Source organism: Sphaerodactylus townsendi, linkage group LG04 (assembly GCF_021028975.2).
Source record: "Sphaerodactylus townsendi isolate TG3544 linkage group LG04, MPM_Stown_v2.3, whole genome shotgun sequence".
NCBI lineage: Eukaryota > Metazoa > Chordata > Lepidosauria > Squamata > Sphaerodactylidae > Sphaerodactylus > Sphaerodactylus townsendi.
The window spans coordinates 41,666,533-41,680,867 of NC_059428.1; the positions used below are offsets into that span (position 1 = coordinate 41,666,533).

At 39.1% G+C, this 14,335-nt stretch overlaps 1 protein-coding gene across 12 annotated transcripts in view; it reads right to left on the reverse strand.

Annotated features, from left to right (window-relative positions):
• Window positions 1-14,335, reverse strand: part of LOC125430742 (ABI family member 3 binding protein) — a 199,323-nt gene that overhangs the window by 104,221 nt on the left and 80,767 nt on the right. For 11 of the 12 annotated variants that reach the window (XM_048492926.1, XM_048492925.1, XM_048492915.1 and 8 more), the window contains exons 7-11: window positions 7,519-7,570; window positions 5,619-5,690; window positions 5,014-5,106; window positions 3,249-3,326; window positions 250-324 (exon numbers count right to left, since the gene is read on the reverse strand). In XM_048492926.1, the coding sequence (XP_048348883.1) occupies window positions 250-324; window positions 3,249-3,326; window positions 5,014-5,106; window positions 5,619-5,690; window positions 7,519-7,570 (370 nt within the window). The remainder of the gene's footprint in view (window positions 1-249; window positions 325-3,248; window positions 3,327-5,013; window positions 5,107-5,618; window positions 5,691-7,518; window positions 7,571-14,335) is intronic. The other variant, XM_048492918.1, reaches the window with a different exon arrangement.

The window sequence follows — 14,335 nt, forward strand, 5'->3', positions numbered from 1 at the left end:
CTGTAGGTTCAAAAAAGGTTGGGAACCCTTGTGCCTTTATTTTTATGGAGCAGCAAGTGCTAATGTTAGTGCCAGTTTTAATGTTAAGCCATCTTTGTTTTTCAGTTAGAAAATGCTCTTTCCATAGAAGCCAAGTCTCCTGAAAAAAATTCAATCAATAACTGTGTTCCATTGATTTAGCAATTAACACTTGTTGAAGACACCAGAACTACTTTGAAAGCTTAAAAACAGGAAAGAAGTGTTATTTACCGAGAAAACTCTTTGGTTCTCCTGAGACACTAGAAACTGTAGGTCTACTGCTTTCCCAGTCTAGTTCAGTTGTATCTGCAAAATCAAAAAATAGTTGTTGGCATAGAAATTTATGAACAGTGTAATCTCAATCAGGCATATTCAGAATTTATGACCCCATTCAAAAGAGGGGCCCAAATCCAACTGTGGGAGTGATGCATTGTCATTCTGTGAATTTGCCCTCCCTAGGGCACTTACCCTGGAGGAGGGGCAAATCTACTGGTATGTGGCTGCTGCCCCCCATCCCCAGTGGTGGGATACAGTGCAGGACATTGAGACAGCATCCCTGTGCCTCCACTGGCATTGTTGGTGCAGCAGGGGTGGTCTTGGGGAAGGGTGGGGTAGGAGCCAAATTAAGTCGGTTCCCTCCTGGCTGTTCACCACCTTATGCTGGAAGCAGTTTGTTTAGATTTAAACTGCCAAAAAGGCAACATCAGTCTATGCAGCCCAATAGAGGCTCCTGGGTGGCAGGGAGGCCTTTTCTCTTTGCAAACCTCCCTGTGCGCTGGACAATCTCTCTGGGAGGGGCGTGGTGGCATGGTTGCAGTGCTGCAACTGGCCACCTGGCTGTTTGGATGGGGCTGTCCATCTACTCAATGGGGTTTACTCCTAGGAAAGTATTCTTTGGATTGCATTATTATTAAATGATAATATATATGGCTCCATAAAATAAATTGAACGTGGGTAAGCATGCCACTCATGATAGAAGTCCAAATGTCTCTAATTGAATTGAAAATATTGCACCATGCTTATGCATGAAAACAGTCCACTGGTGATCTGAGCTATTTAATGCATCAAATTAAAAGAGTGAGAAAGTATCTGGAAGCCCTAAGAAATACACATGTTGCTGTATTGAAAAAAAATTCCAGCAATGAAAAACGATCCAAGTTGCTAGAAATGAAACACAGAAAGGATCAAACCACAGAAGAGTGAATCGGTGGTGTCTAAGCCCCCAGAATTAAAATAAAATGTCACGAAAATGTTTTATGGTGGTGAGTAATAGAAGTGGGGGGCAGGGATCTCTGATGGGGGAGTGTGAGCCCTACATTCTCTCTTTCTCCCCTCCCCTTACGTTTGAGAGAGGATGTAATATTTGTCAATATTACATTCTGCCGCCACATACCAGTAGATTTGCCCCTCCTCCAGGGTAAGTGCCCTAGGGAGGGCAAATTCACAGAATGACAATGCATCACTCCCACAGTTGGATTTGGGCCCCTCTTTTGAATGGGGTCATAAATTCTGAATATGCCTGATTGAGATTACACTGTTCATAAATTTCTATGCCAACAACTATTTTTTGATTTTGCAGATACAACTGAACTAGACTGGGAAAGCAGTAGACCTGGTTAGCAACTATATAGAGATGCTAGAAACAGAGACATAGTTTATCCAGATGCAGTTAGTAAACTGTAGTCTCATACTGGTACTCTCCAATATGTCTCTGTGTTCATTTTGTTTTAGTTGAATTAAGTGAAAATGCTGTTTGATGGAACTGATATTCACTGTTTAAATTTTTTTGTTTGCTATGGATTTTTAAACCACGAAGCAAGTCAGAAGTCTGGTATGTTGTGCCACTTCCCTACAGAGATTGTACTTTTGAAACAGTGAGGAGTCTGAATAGTTGTTTACTAGAACAGCAGTCCATAAATAACATAAAGAAACATAATTTGGTCAGAACATTTAATCCAAGCATGTAATATTTAAATATGTAACTGTCTGTGGCCAACACTCCCATTCTCGCACTTAGAAGTGGTTGAGCAGCCAGCAGAACCCACTGGCCCAGTGAAGCCCCAGGAGCCCAGGAAGCCCCAGTGAAGGCTGAAGCCCTAGGAGCCCAGGATGCCAGCAAAGGAGGAGTTGTTCTCCATTCTGCCACACTGTCAAGGACTGATGGGTAAGCCATGGAGCAAAGCAGCAAGTTCTAAGGAGCTGCAGGAAGCGGCAGAGTCAGAAAAGCTTTCAGAGGGAAAGATCACAGCAGACATGCCAGCAGAAAGGGAGAAGGTCGCCAAGTGATCACTGGAGGTGGCAGGAGAGAACATTTTAAAACCCACAGTATTGCCCATTGTGCCATGTCAGTTCTATAACTCTAAAAATCACTGGAAATTATAATAATTTTGTTGTCCAGTTTAATTACATTGTATGCATTATACTGTTTTTATTGCATTGTTCTTAATTGTGTGATCTATCTTGAGTTTCAATGAGAAAGGCTATAGAAATAAATAAATGTCTGCAGCCTTTTGATCCAATATTGTCCTGTGGAAGTGTTTGGAACAAGGAATGGTGCATTTCCCTTATCCACTTGCAGTGCAATTCTAACACTCCCATCCAGGAACTAAGCACCACCATCTATTAGAATTCACTAGGGCTGATTCCGCATGGGCCAAAAAGAAGCAGTGTGAAAACAGTGTGAAAATGGTGTAAAAGGGTTTAAAATGGTGTAAAAGGGTTTATACTGTTTTCACACCGTTTTCACACCACTGTTTTTCACCCATGCGGAATCAGCCCTAGATTCAGAGTAAACTTCCTTAGGATTGCAAAGGTGATCCTCCTCTGAACTAACTAATATTGAATGTATTGTCGAAGGCTTTCACAGCCGGATTCAACTGGCTGTGGTGGGTTTACCGGGCTGTATGGCCATGGTCTGGTAGATCTTGTTCCTAACGTTTCGACTGGCATCTTCAGAGGTGTATCACAGAGGGAAGTCTGTTTCACATTGTGTCCTGTGAGAAGGGAATGTTTAGTGGAGTATATATTGTCCATGTCCTAGGGTTGGTTCTGTCCTGAAATCAGGACAGAGTGTTGGTTCTGTCCTGAAATCAGGCCTCCAGTTTAAATGAGTCATACTAATTTTATTATCATTTCAAACTAATTCAGTACAATTTATTGGAGTGATTAGGAATGAACTATCTGTAGAAAATAAACAAAATTCTGTTCCATAAAAACAGATAAAGAATCACCAGGTTGGGATTGTGGGGAGAGTTCTTGTATCTCAGATGTCTTGGATTCTGCAGGCCATTGAAGAGTATTATTTTCAGCTGTAAAAAAGCAAAACATGGAATTTAATGAACAAATAAGTCTTGTATATAAAGTGGAACACAAATAATACTTATTAAACGTTTGGAAAATAAAAATAAATATCAACTCCCTTTTTCCTAACAGTGAATAGACTGAACACATCGGAATATCCCTTCCTTTTAACTATATTTGTACTTGAGCATTTTCACAATGATCACAGGCCTAAATCATAATCATGTTCCACATAACCTGCGAAGATAGTATTTAATAAGCATCTCATTATTTTTTTTCCTTTGGTTTATTTAAATTATATTTTTGTAAGCTGCTTACCCTGACCTGGATCGCCCAGGCTAGCTCGATCTCATCAGACTTTGGAAGCAGAGGCCCCTTCTGCACACACAAAAGAATGCGTTTTCAAACCACTTTCACAACTGTTTGCAAGTGGATTTTGCTATTCCGCACAGCTTTAAAGAACTCTGAAAGCAGTTTGAAAGTGCATTATTCTGCATTTGCAGAATGAGCCTAAGTTGGGTTGGCCCTGGACAGTAATGTGATGGGAGACCACCAAGAAAATACAGAGTTGCTACACAGAGGCAGGTAATGACAACCACTCCTGAATGTCTCTCTTGAAAACCTCATGGTGTTGTCATGAGTCAGTTGTGACTTGGTGATCGAAAACAACAACTACCACCATGCTTTGGATTCCCATGGGAAAATAAAATAGAATAGAAATACCTAAATAAATAAATATCTTCAGGTAGCAAAACCCAGCAAATACTTAATTTGTAAATACCTTCAGTAAATTAAACCAGACAGGATACCAGTGGCATTTCAGTAATCTGACTCTTATTTGCAAATTAGTATTTTAAAATGGTAGTATGCAGTACCTAAAAATCTGTCCAAGTTGTGAAGTAGGTTTTCATGTAAAATCCGAGTTGTGAAGTAGGTTTTCAAGTAAAATCATTAAACAATAGATCATGTCTTTGCATACATTCCTAATGAAAAGTTGGGATTTTTAGAGCAATGCTGTAATGATGAAGACTGAACTGGGGTAACCAATACACAAACGTAAGTTCTTGATGAACAATGCTTGATGTTAGGAATTTATGAGTTCTAGCTCTGGGATTAAATGAAAAGAAATCTGTGGGGACCTTGAGAGGAATTGCTTTTTTATAACAAGACCTGGCTAAAAAACAGATATACAACTATAGCAGAGTGAGTAATTCCCAGGAGGAATTTAGGATACTCATGGACTACAATTCCCATCATCCCCTGCCAGCACGGCCAATTGGCCATGCTGGCAGGGGCTGGTGGGAATTGTAGTCCATGCACATCTGGAGTGCCATAGGTTTGCCACCACGGAACTATAGTAATCTGCCAGAAGCTACTGTTCTGAGGAAGGAATAACTTTAAAAAATATATATGTTCAAGAAAAGCCAACATTTAGATCATTGCTCACATCTGAATCAATCCTGCATAAGTTGCAACCAAACAAGCCATGTATGGTGGCTTGCCAAGGTCTTACAGAGTTTCCTACATTTCTTGCCTACTGGACAGTAAAGAACAGGATCATTATCAGGCATCTGGCATGCCATGAAAGATGGCTAGATGGTTATGTTCAGCTTAGAGAGTCAGACACTGGATAGGCATGCTGACTATTTTCCAGTGGAATCCCACTACTTACAACCTAGTTTTGTTTCTACTTACCCAATATTTTCTTTGACCTTTCAGACATATCCTCTGGGAAAGGAGATAGTTGTTTCTGTTTTGCTTGATTGAAATCTGGAACAATAAGGTGAACTACACATAAAAATAAATGAGCCATTCAGTTATTGTGCTTAGGCATTAGTTTTTGTTTAAAAGTTTCAACTTAAGTGTGATACAAAGCAGGGTCAGGGAGTTTGGGATGGTAAAAGTAAGTGGTAGGGAGTGAAAGTAGAAATTATAATCATTTTCAGTAATCTTGGGATTTTTCTTCTCACATTACAGCATGATTTACAGATAGTTTGAAACACTGGACTCCTTCATGGCATCCCGAGTTCCCCTGCTTCTAGTAATTTCTATCTCGCTCACGTGTAAAGCCATTTTTAACTTACTTGCAGGAGATCTCCCTCCATCCCCATTTTTAAAAAGTAGTTACAATTTTTAACAACAGGACTATTTTAACATTTCTTATCATTTTTACCTCTAAAATAGAACCTTTCTACTTTTCTCTTACAATTCTAGTAAGTAAGATTTAAAACAGCTCATCATGTTCAAATAAAAGAGAAAATGTCACAGATCTTATCAGGAATAATGAACGTTTCAGTCACCTAGTATTGGTCCTGCTAAAGGAGATTTCTCTGTGGTTTTAGCCTGTGTCCGATGTGTGATATTTTTAATTACTGTGAAAACAATAAGAGTAGAACTTTCAGAAAACTGATTTACCAAGTACATGTAATAAACACGTCTGAGAACAACTGTATTTGAAATTGTTGCCTCTTATAAGGTCACTTAACTGCACCTTGCCATTATAGTTAGACTACAAGGTTTGACACACATTGTCAGTAACTACGACAACATATGTACCATTGAGGTATGCTAGTAGTAATACTATTCTCATACCAGCCGTGTACATGGCATTTTATAGAGTTCAATAAGCAAAAATGTAATTTCCTGCCCTGAGATTGTAGGCCACTTTACTATCTCAATTTCAATAGAGGTCAGAGCAGAGATGTTTAGATTTGACAGCAAGGAGATCATAAGTGTTTTTACTGAAGGCAGCTCCATGGAGTGTAGAAGGCAAACCCCACCTGTAGGGGGTCAAATGAGGAGCCAGGAGAGAAATAGTTAAGGCAGCAGGAATAAATCACATGTTGCAGGAGCTGGAGAAAACAGGGAAGAGGAAGTCTTAATGGTAGCTGAGGGGGCAGAGTGAGCTGACTAAACATTTTCTGAGAATGGGGAAAGTGGTGCTGTGTTTAGACAGAGTGGGAAAGGAACCAGTGAAGAGAATTACACTGTTAAATTAATGGTGGTAGTGATGGCAGTGAAAAGTCTCAAGGGGGCATGCAGACAAGATAAATGAATGCAAAAGTACTGGTGAAGAGAGAAGGAATAAATGAATGACAGGGCTAGTGGAATTGAACTTTCATTGAATGTGAAGGCAAGATTCTGTGCAGAAAGTAAGGAGGTGGAAGAATTTGTTAGAGAATCAACAGTAAAGATGCAAAAGATAGTTGGATTGGGGGATGGTGGTGCAGTAATGCCTCCTGGCCAGCATCAAGAGGAGACAGAATGAATTCAAAATGAACAAAACCAAGGCGATTAGACATACAGCTGCAAGACAAAGTACATCTGGAATTAGTGGGACAGATTAGTGCTTGAACACTACCCATCTCGTTTATAAAGAATAAGACCAGGACATATCTTTAAAAGTAGAGCCAGATGGATGACACCCTAGTTAAAGAATGAATACATCAATCATATGACCAGACTCTTTCAAGTAAATTGGAACCTACCCTATACAACCTTAGGTTTTCCACAAGAGATCGCCAGTCCCTGAAATACTGATGGGGGTACACAAGACTGGATTCTTGATCTGGGAATAGCCATAAAAAATGCTGAACAGCTCTTCTGAAAATATCACTTTTTGTACAGGAGGAAAACAATCTCCCTACTGGGAGATAGCAAACATAGTTTGCTTATTTGCTTGTCAAGCATAGTTAATCTCTAAAAGTTCTCAGACCCCAACAATGCCATTAAACAATGCTACATGCAGAACACAATTATTTTGTGCAGCCTTTTCCTTTGGTGCAGCTAAAGAAGCCTTTTCCTTTGGTGTAGCTAATTATATGTTCCTGAATTGCAGGGGGTTGATGGCCCTTGGCCCTTGGGGTCCCTTCCAACTCTATGATTCTATTATTCTAAGAAGAAATAGACTGTTTTCTGTCTATCAAACATGAAAAGGGACTGGTAGCCAAACCAATGGAAAAGTTAAATGAATTATTTTCTCTTTTGCAAGGTGAAAAGCACTTCTGTGCTTGTGAGACTTCAGGAAAATTCTGGTCTTCTTCCTACTGAGAATTCAGTAAGACAATTGAATCTCATTAGCTAAGTGAGATTTGTTAACAGGTGTATTCCTTTGTTCACTAAATTATGCAGGTTTTAGAAATGCCCTGAGAATTCATTTCCCAACCACATACACCAAACATAAGAAATCATCCACATTACCTTCTTTGATCATTGTAACTGGACTTCCTGCTTTTGGATCTACCGATATAAGCTGAAGAAAGGGGAAAAAAACTATAAGAATAAGGATATTTGCCTTATTGTTTTTTCTTCTTCAGATAATATATTCAGAAATAGCTTGATAAGACACTAACTAGTTCCTTCCTTCCTTGCTTGTGTTGCTTTCCGAAGCTAACCTTCCCCAAGAATATACATATTGTTGTAGCACATACAAGAATACTTCTTCAGTTTTTGCTAGTTAAAGCAAAGACAAGCATTTAATCTCCTTGGTTTGTAATAAAATAAACATTTTACTTTACATGGATGCTCACCCAGGCTGCATGATACCTTATGCCATTGCTATTAAGGTTGTCACTGCACATTGCCTAAGTACTCTGGTGGCCACAACACATTTCTTAAGGGTCTGCTCAAGAAACAAACCTTTGTGCTGGAATTCATAGCCACATTTCTCATTTTAGACAAGGTTGATGGCAAGGCATCATTGTTCTAAATTTCAGGGACATTGGGAAGCACCAAAATCTTGGGCTTGTTCAAGGTCTGTCTTTAGCCTAAGTGTGCTGCTGAGATTTTGTTTGTGAAAGTTGTAAATTCTTGGCAAGGAGGTCCCTGAAAATCCTGATGGATGATTGTTTCTATCTTTAGAACTTGTAATATATTCAGAAAGTTCTCTGCCTCCTGAATCTATTCTGTGGTCTGTGAGTTGGCTCTGCAGAGATTTTGTGATCCTGATCAGACATCAAATTTAATTTTGGTTCTTTTGTTCTATTTATTTATTTTATTGCATTCATACCCTGCCCCTTCCTAACCATAGTTAAGCTCCGGTGGCTTACAAAAATATAAAACAATACATATAAAATATACCTTTCAAGAGAAGCTAAAAATCCTACAAACATAAATATTTAATATATATCCAACAGATGGCAATAACATAATAACCTCATTTAGCCTGTAATCAACATCTCCCATCTTTCAACAATCCTATCCCTGTGTAACCATAGTGATGGGAGAGACTGCTGGGACCAGATGATAATAAAACAAAACTATGAGGGGAGAAAATACTCAAATTTAAAATCCACTACTGGATTGTCACTGGTAGATAGTTGGTGGATAGTTGGGAGGCTGGCCAGCAGCTGACCTTGACCAAAAGGCCGGTGTCTTACAGGCCCTGCATAACTGGTTTAGATCCCACAGGGCCCTGGCATCAACCAACCAAGAGTTCCACCAAGCTGGAGCCAGGGCTGAGAAAGCCCTGACTCTGGTTGAGTGCATCCTAACATCCTTGGGGCCAGGGACCACCAGCAGGTTTCTATTGAAGGATCAGAGTACCCTCCATAGGCAATATGGAGCGATGCGGTTCTGAATGTATGAGGATTCTGCCCCAAGACCTGCAGTCTTGTTTCTTATCCTATGCTTATCCACAAAAAAGCCACAAAAGACCAATGCAATGGCTCGAAAGCTTTCTAACCGAGATGAAGTTGAAACACAACTTCTGTTGCCATAGTCCCAAAGATATCTGCTGATGGGTGACTGCTGCAGCCTGCCAAGATGCCCGAATGTGCCTCTGCAAGCCTTGATGGATTAATAGGGACATTCCAGAGGCATGGCCTGGGGTGGAGCCAACCTTAGTCAGCTTCCACCCCAGCTTTGCCTCTGGATACATGGCAGACCACGGCATGGATTCATGACACTCTAGGGAGAAATTTGAGTAAAATCAATTAAATCCAATGGAGGGCTTTTTGGCAGTGGGAAAGTTTTGGGTTTTTTGTATTTTGCCTCTCTGTGCCACAAAAAAAGCCCGCTGCGGGTAGTGGGGCAGCATCACAGCATCACAGCCCCTGGCTGCCCCAGGGCTATGGATAGGGCTCCCCATCCACTGTATGACCAATTAATTGTATAACCTGATGAGTGTCCAAAATTCTCAATCAGTCATGAGATTTGGGCTAGAATGTGAAGAATCATTTTTGTAAAGTAATGTGTCATTTGCACATAATTAAAGCTTATGTTCTTTCTATTCTATCTGTATGGTCTGTTCTGCATAATAGCTTATTGTAATCAAAATCCATTTGGTTGTTGTGGGTTTTCCAGACTGTGTAGCTGTGGTGTGGTAGTTTTTGCTCCCAACATTTTGCCTGTACCTATAGCTGTCATCTTCAAAGGCATATCATGGTAAGATGTGTTTCTCTGAGAGAATGTTAGGAGCAAAAACTATCAGACCACACAGTCTGGAAAACTCACAACAGTCAACTGATTATAGCCATGAAAGTCTTCAACAATACACAAAATACATATGATTCAACCACAGGACCTGATCATTTTTTTTGTCCTGCAATTAATGCTGTTGAAGCTGGTTGAATTGGATTCAGTGGTAACAAGTCCATAAGCAGTTTAAGATTTCTCCTTGTCTGCCTGTTATGAAACCTAGTTGACTTGGATATATTAGAGATGCAATTACCTGCTGTACTCTATTGGCAGTAATGACTGTAAATATTTTAGCATCTGTGTTTATGGGAGAACTAAAATAACTAGTACAAAAGTTGAGTCTTTTCCTGGTTTATATATTACAGAAATAAAGGCATTAGCGTGGGTGCAATCCTTTCTGCATGATTTCTGTATAAACAGCATTCAATTGGGGTATTAGTTACTCTGAATTTGTCTTTTCCATTCAATTGGAAAGCCATCCGGTCCTGTAATTTTTTTCTTCTTGTTGTTGCTCATGCTCTTGATAACTGTCTGCATTTCTGTCTCTTACAGTGGATTTGCCAAAAATCTTGCCTGGTCTTCATTTAACTTTGGCAAGTCAATGCCCTAGAGAACGTTTCAGTTTCCTTGACAGTGTGTTTAGAATCCATTAGAAAAGAACTCCCTAAATTAAATGTTAATTTATTTTGGTGTTTTATATAATTCTTATTTTGTTTGTCTCTAATAACATTAATGTATTTTTTTTTAGTTTTAATCTATTTCATTCTATTTGCTAATATTTTCTTGGACATCCCCTCTGGTCCTATTAGCACTGATTTATACACATCAGTGCAAATCTAGCTCTAGTGGAACAAAGCTTATTTGATTCTTACTACGCCTGTGATATATGCCTTTATTTGTTTCGGGTGAAGTGAGAAGCGAAGCAGGTTAACAAAGTTTTGTAATTTTAATTGCATTACTTTCCTACCTTATTTACTGAACTATCTTTTCCATCATTTTTTATTTGCATTTTAAATCTGGACCATTTAATAAAGAAATACTAAACTGCCTCACAGAAAAGCTCATACTTTTTCTCCATACACAATAAAAGCAGGGCATGATCAGAAACTGTAATCATGTTTATTTGACAATAAATTACTGCATATATGAGATTAGATGATAATAGAAAAGTTTTGAACAAATCTTGTGTATACGTGAAAGGAAGGTATAGCCCCTTATCATTGGGTAAAGCAATTGCCATAATCCACCAGATTAAATTATTTTAAACCATGTATTCATTTAAATCTCACTTTCCCTCAATGGATTTACAAAGAAGTTTGAAGCATCATTCTTCTCTCCTCCATTTGTCCTCACAACAACTCTGTGATGTATATTTAGACTGAGAAGTCACCTAGCAAGTTTTCATGGCAAAGTGAAAATTCTAATGCAAGTCTTCCAGATCCTAGTCAGACACTCATAGAATCATAGAGTTGGAATGGGCCTTAAAGACCATCTAGTCCAACCCTTTGTTAAGTTTAGCCACAACACTACACTGACATAAAGGAATTAAGGGTAGCTTGGACTTTATTAGGTTTGCAAATAGGTCTGATATGAAAATGGAGGTTGGTGCAATGACTCTGCTGATGTCACTAAGTCATTCCCAAGCTACAAAAGAATTCCTTCTTTATTGATTAGTAACTTATAGCCAGAAGCCATCTGCACAGTGATAGGAAAGGGCCTGAAAAATTGGACAGATCAATATCACACAAAACCTGAACTTCCTGTTATTGTCTATGGACATTGAGTAGCAACTCTCTCTCTCTGATGAAATCTTTTCAATTAGAAAATAGAGTGAAAACCAGTTTAGTTTTATACCTGAAGTAATTATGGTGTAGTAGAATTATACATCCTTTGTGTCACTCTACAATTCCTAAGTTTTAACTACTGGATCCTGGCAACTAACCAGTACTTTTCGGGCTACTGCTTTAAAGTAGTCTGGAAGTTAGGTGACTGTAGATAAAGAAAGCTCTACGAGTCTCTCAGTGGAAGATCTGCTATTGCAACAGTGCAATGCAAAGAATAACTATTTCTACAGTGACACTGCTTCCTTTTACATTCATGGATTCCCCCCTTCTCTTTTGTGAGAAATAGTAATACGTAATTAAATATATATTTCAATGGCTTCTTCTGCACATTGGCCCCTTCCGCACATTGGCCCCTTCCGCAGAATAATGTACTTTCAATCCACTTTCAATGCACTTTGCAGCTGGATTTTACTGTGCAGAATAGCAAAATCCACTTGCAAACAATTGTGAAAGTGAGTTGAAAGTGCATTATTCTGCATGTTTGAAAGGGGCCATTGTTCTTGGTTAAAAAAGGCTGAAGGCTGTTTTCCTTTTTAGTTTACTTATCTACTTTCCAGCCAAAGAGCCCATTTCTGACATAATCTACAGTCATACTTGACAATCCCAGATATGCTGAATGGGATCTGCCCTTGATGCCCTTGAATTCTAAAATTTACCTCATTCAGCTCCAATGATAACTTGTATAACTGAAACTATCTACAATTTATGTTGCAATCAAATCATGATCTGATTGATGTTCACAAGATACTGAAAAAAATAAACATGATTTATACAGAGACAGAATACATTATATGCAACAGTCCCTCTAACTGTATTAGGGAACTGTGTGAAAGTTCCCTAACACTGAGCATCCCCCTACCGGCAGCCACCTGATCTGTGTGGTTTCAATACAGTGTCTTCATGGCTGTGCAGCCACGTGGCTTACAGGTAACATATTGTACTTTATACTGACACCTTTGCTGATTGTTAAAATTCCTTTTCCAGAGAACAAATATTACAAAGCAAACACTTCAATACTATTGCAGAAGCTGTGATGTAAGACATGTGACAGAACTCCAAGATATGACTAGTGCCCAAAAGGAGGTGGACTGACTCCTGTTTTTTTGCCTGATATACTAAACATACTATGATGTACATTTCATCTGGTTTTGGCAAAAACATAAAAGATTTGCAAGAGCCATAGTTTTTGGCTAACTCTTTACCTTTTTTTCTGATTCTTTGAAGAGTGCCAAAAGTACCATGCAAATTAACATAAAGCCATTTTAAATACATCAACCCTCTTTCTGTAAAGCTGGACTTCACTTGACTGGACAGATCTTTGGGGAAAAAATCTTGTTTTCTTTGGGAGATAAACAGATGTCAGAAAAATAAAACCTCCTGTTCTCTTGGTCAAGACTCCACCTTGCAGCTTGACATTATAAAACTGTTGCATCAGATTCAAATGGAAGTGGGATAGTTTTTGACAGTTTTTTTCTCCACCCGAATCCCCATTTCTGGCTTATTGGAGGGGAAAAAAAGAAATAGTCCATGATGCTGAAAATCCTTTTTTCTCTGAGGAAAATGTTCTTAGGAGTACATTGTTATCCCTCAGCATCTAACTACAGGAATGGCAACATCTACAGTAAATCTTGAAATATCCACCAGCGTATATTTGGAATCCTATATCTTCATCATAAGCCTAATATTTTAATGATCTCTAGAATAATGACAAGGTGGGGGGGGGGGCTTCCCACAAAACTCACAGGGGAATTCCATCTCATCCTATTGCTGAGCCAGTATTGCTGAGCCCACCATGGTGACAGCAGTGTCCGCAAGTTGCTGCAAACCCAAAGCCACTCCCAGCATCTGCCACCACTGCAACCAGGTCTGGAATAGCTCCTGGCATCAGCCACCACAACCCAGCCCACAGTGGCTCCTGGTATCTGCTGCAGTGGTTGAGAGGCTCATAGCAGTCTTCAGCATCTGCTGCAGTGCAGCTGCACTTGGAGCTACTCCCATCATCCACCGTGGCCAGACCCAGAGCCACTCTTGGTGTTCTCTGGCATGGTGGCCAGGTCTGGAGAAGATCTCTATAGTTGCAACCACCAGCACAGACTACATTATTTTTAAATAAGGAGAATTTGAACTCCCAATACATTTTTTCCTTTTCAGATTTTTCTGGAAACCTGGAAGGTACCCCAAGTTTGCAGAAAAATCTTTATAGCATTGGTGTGGTCCCGATCCCAGATTTAGGTATCCACAGATAGAGAGGCACATGTCAGTATTAGATATATAGTTTTAACAAATATTTTGGGTTGAAAGCTCTCTTGGGCAGCATTTTGGAGAAGCAGATTTGGAGAAGCAGCATTTACATCATTTAAAAGTTTAAAATAATTATATAAGGAGATTTTTTTTACAAGACAGATTCTGCTTAAAGCAGAAAGGCGGAACAGTTTCTTACTGCTGAGCTAAATTAGGGTCTTTATAGTGCTAAACATAATAACTATCCACCAACTGAAGACAGTTAACAACTTGACTCATTTTGAAACAGGTAAAGTGGAAGTCAGCAATCCTTGTTGTCTTATTTTATATCATTATTTATTTGCAGACATTAATATCCCACCCTCACATGCTTACAAATTAAAACATACATGATATAATCACATTTTAAAATCATTCCAAACTAATCACCACAAAACATACATCATTAAAACAATTAAAACAGATCTGAAAAGGCTAAAAGTAAAACAACATGGGGTTTGACATTTTTGAAAGAT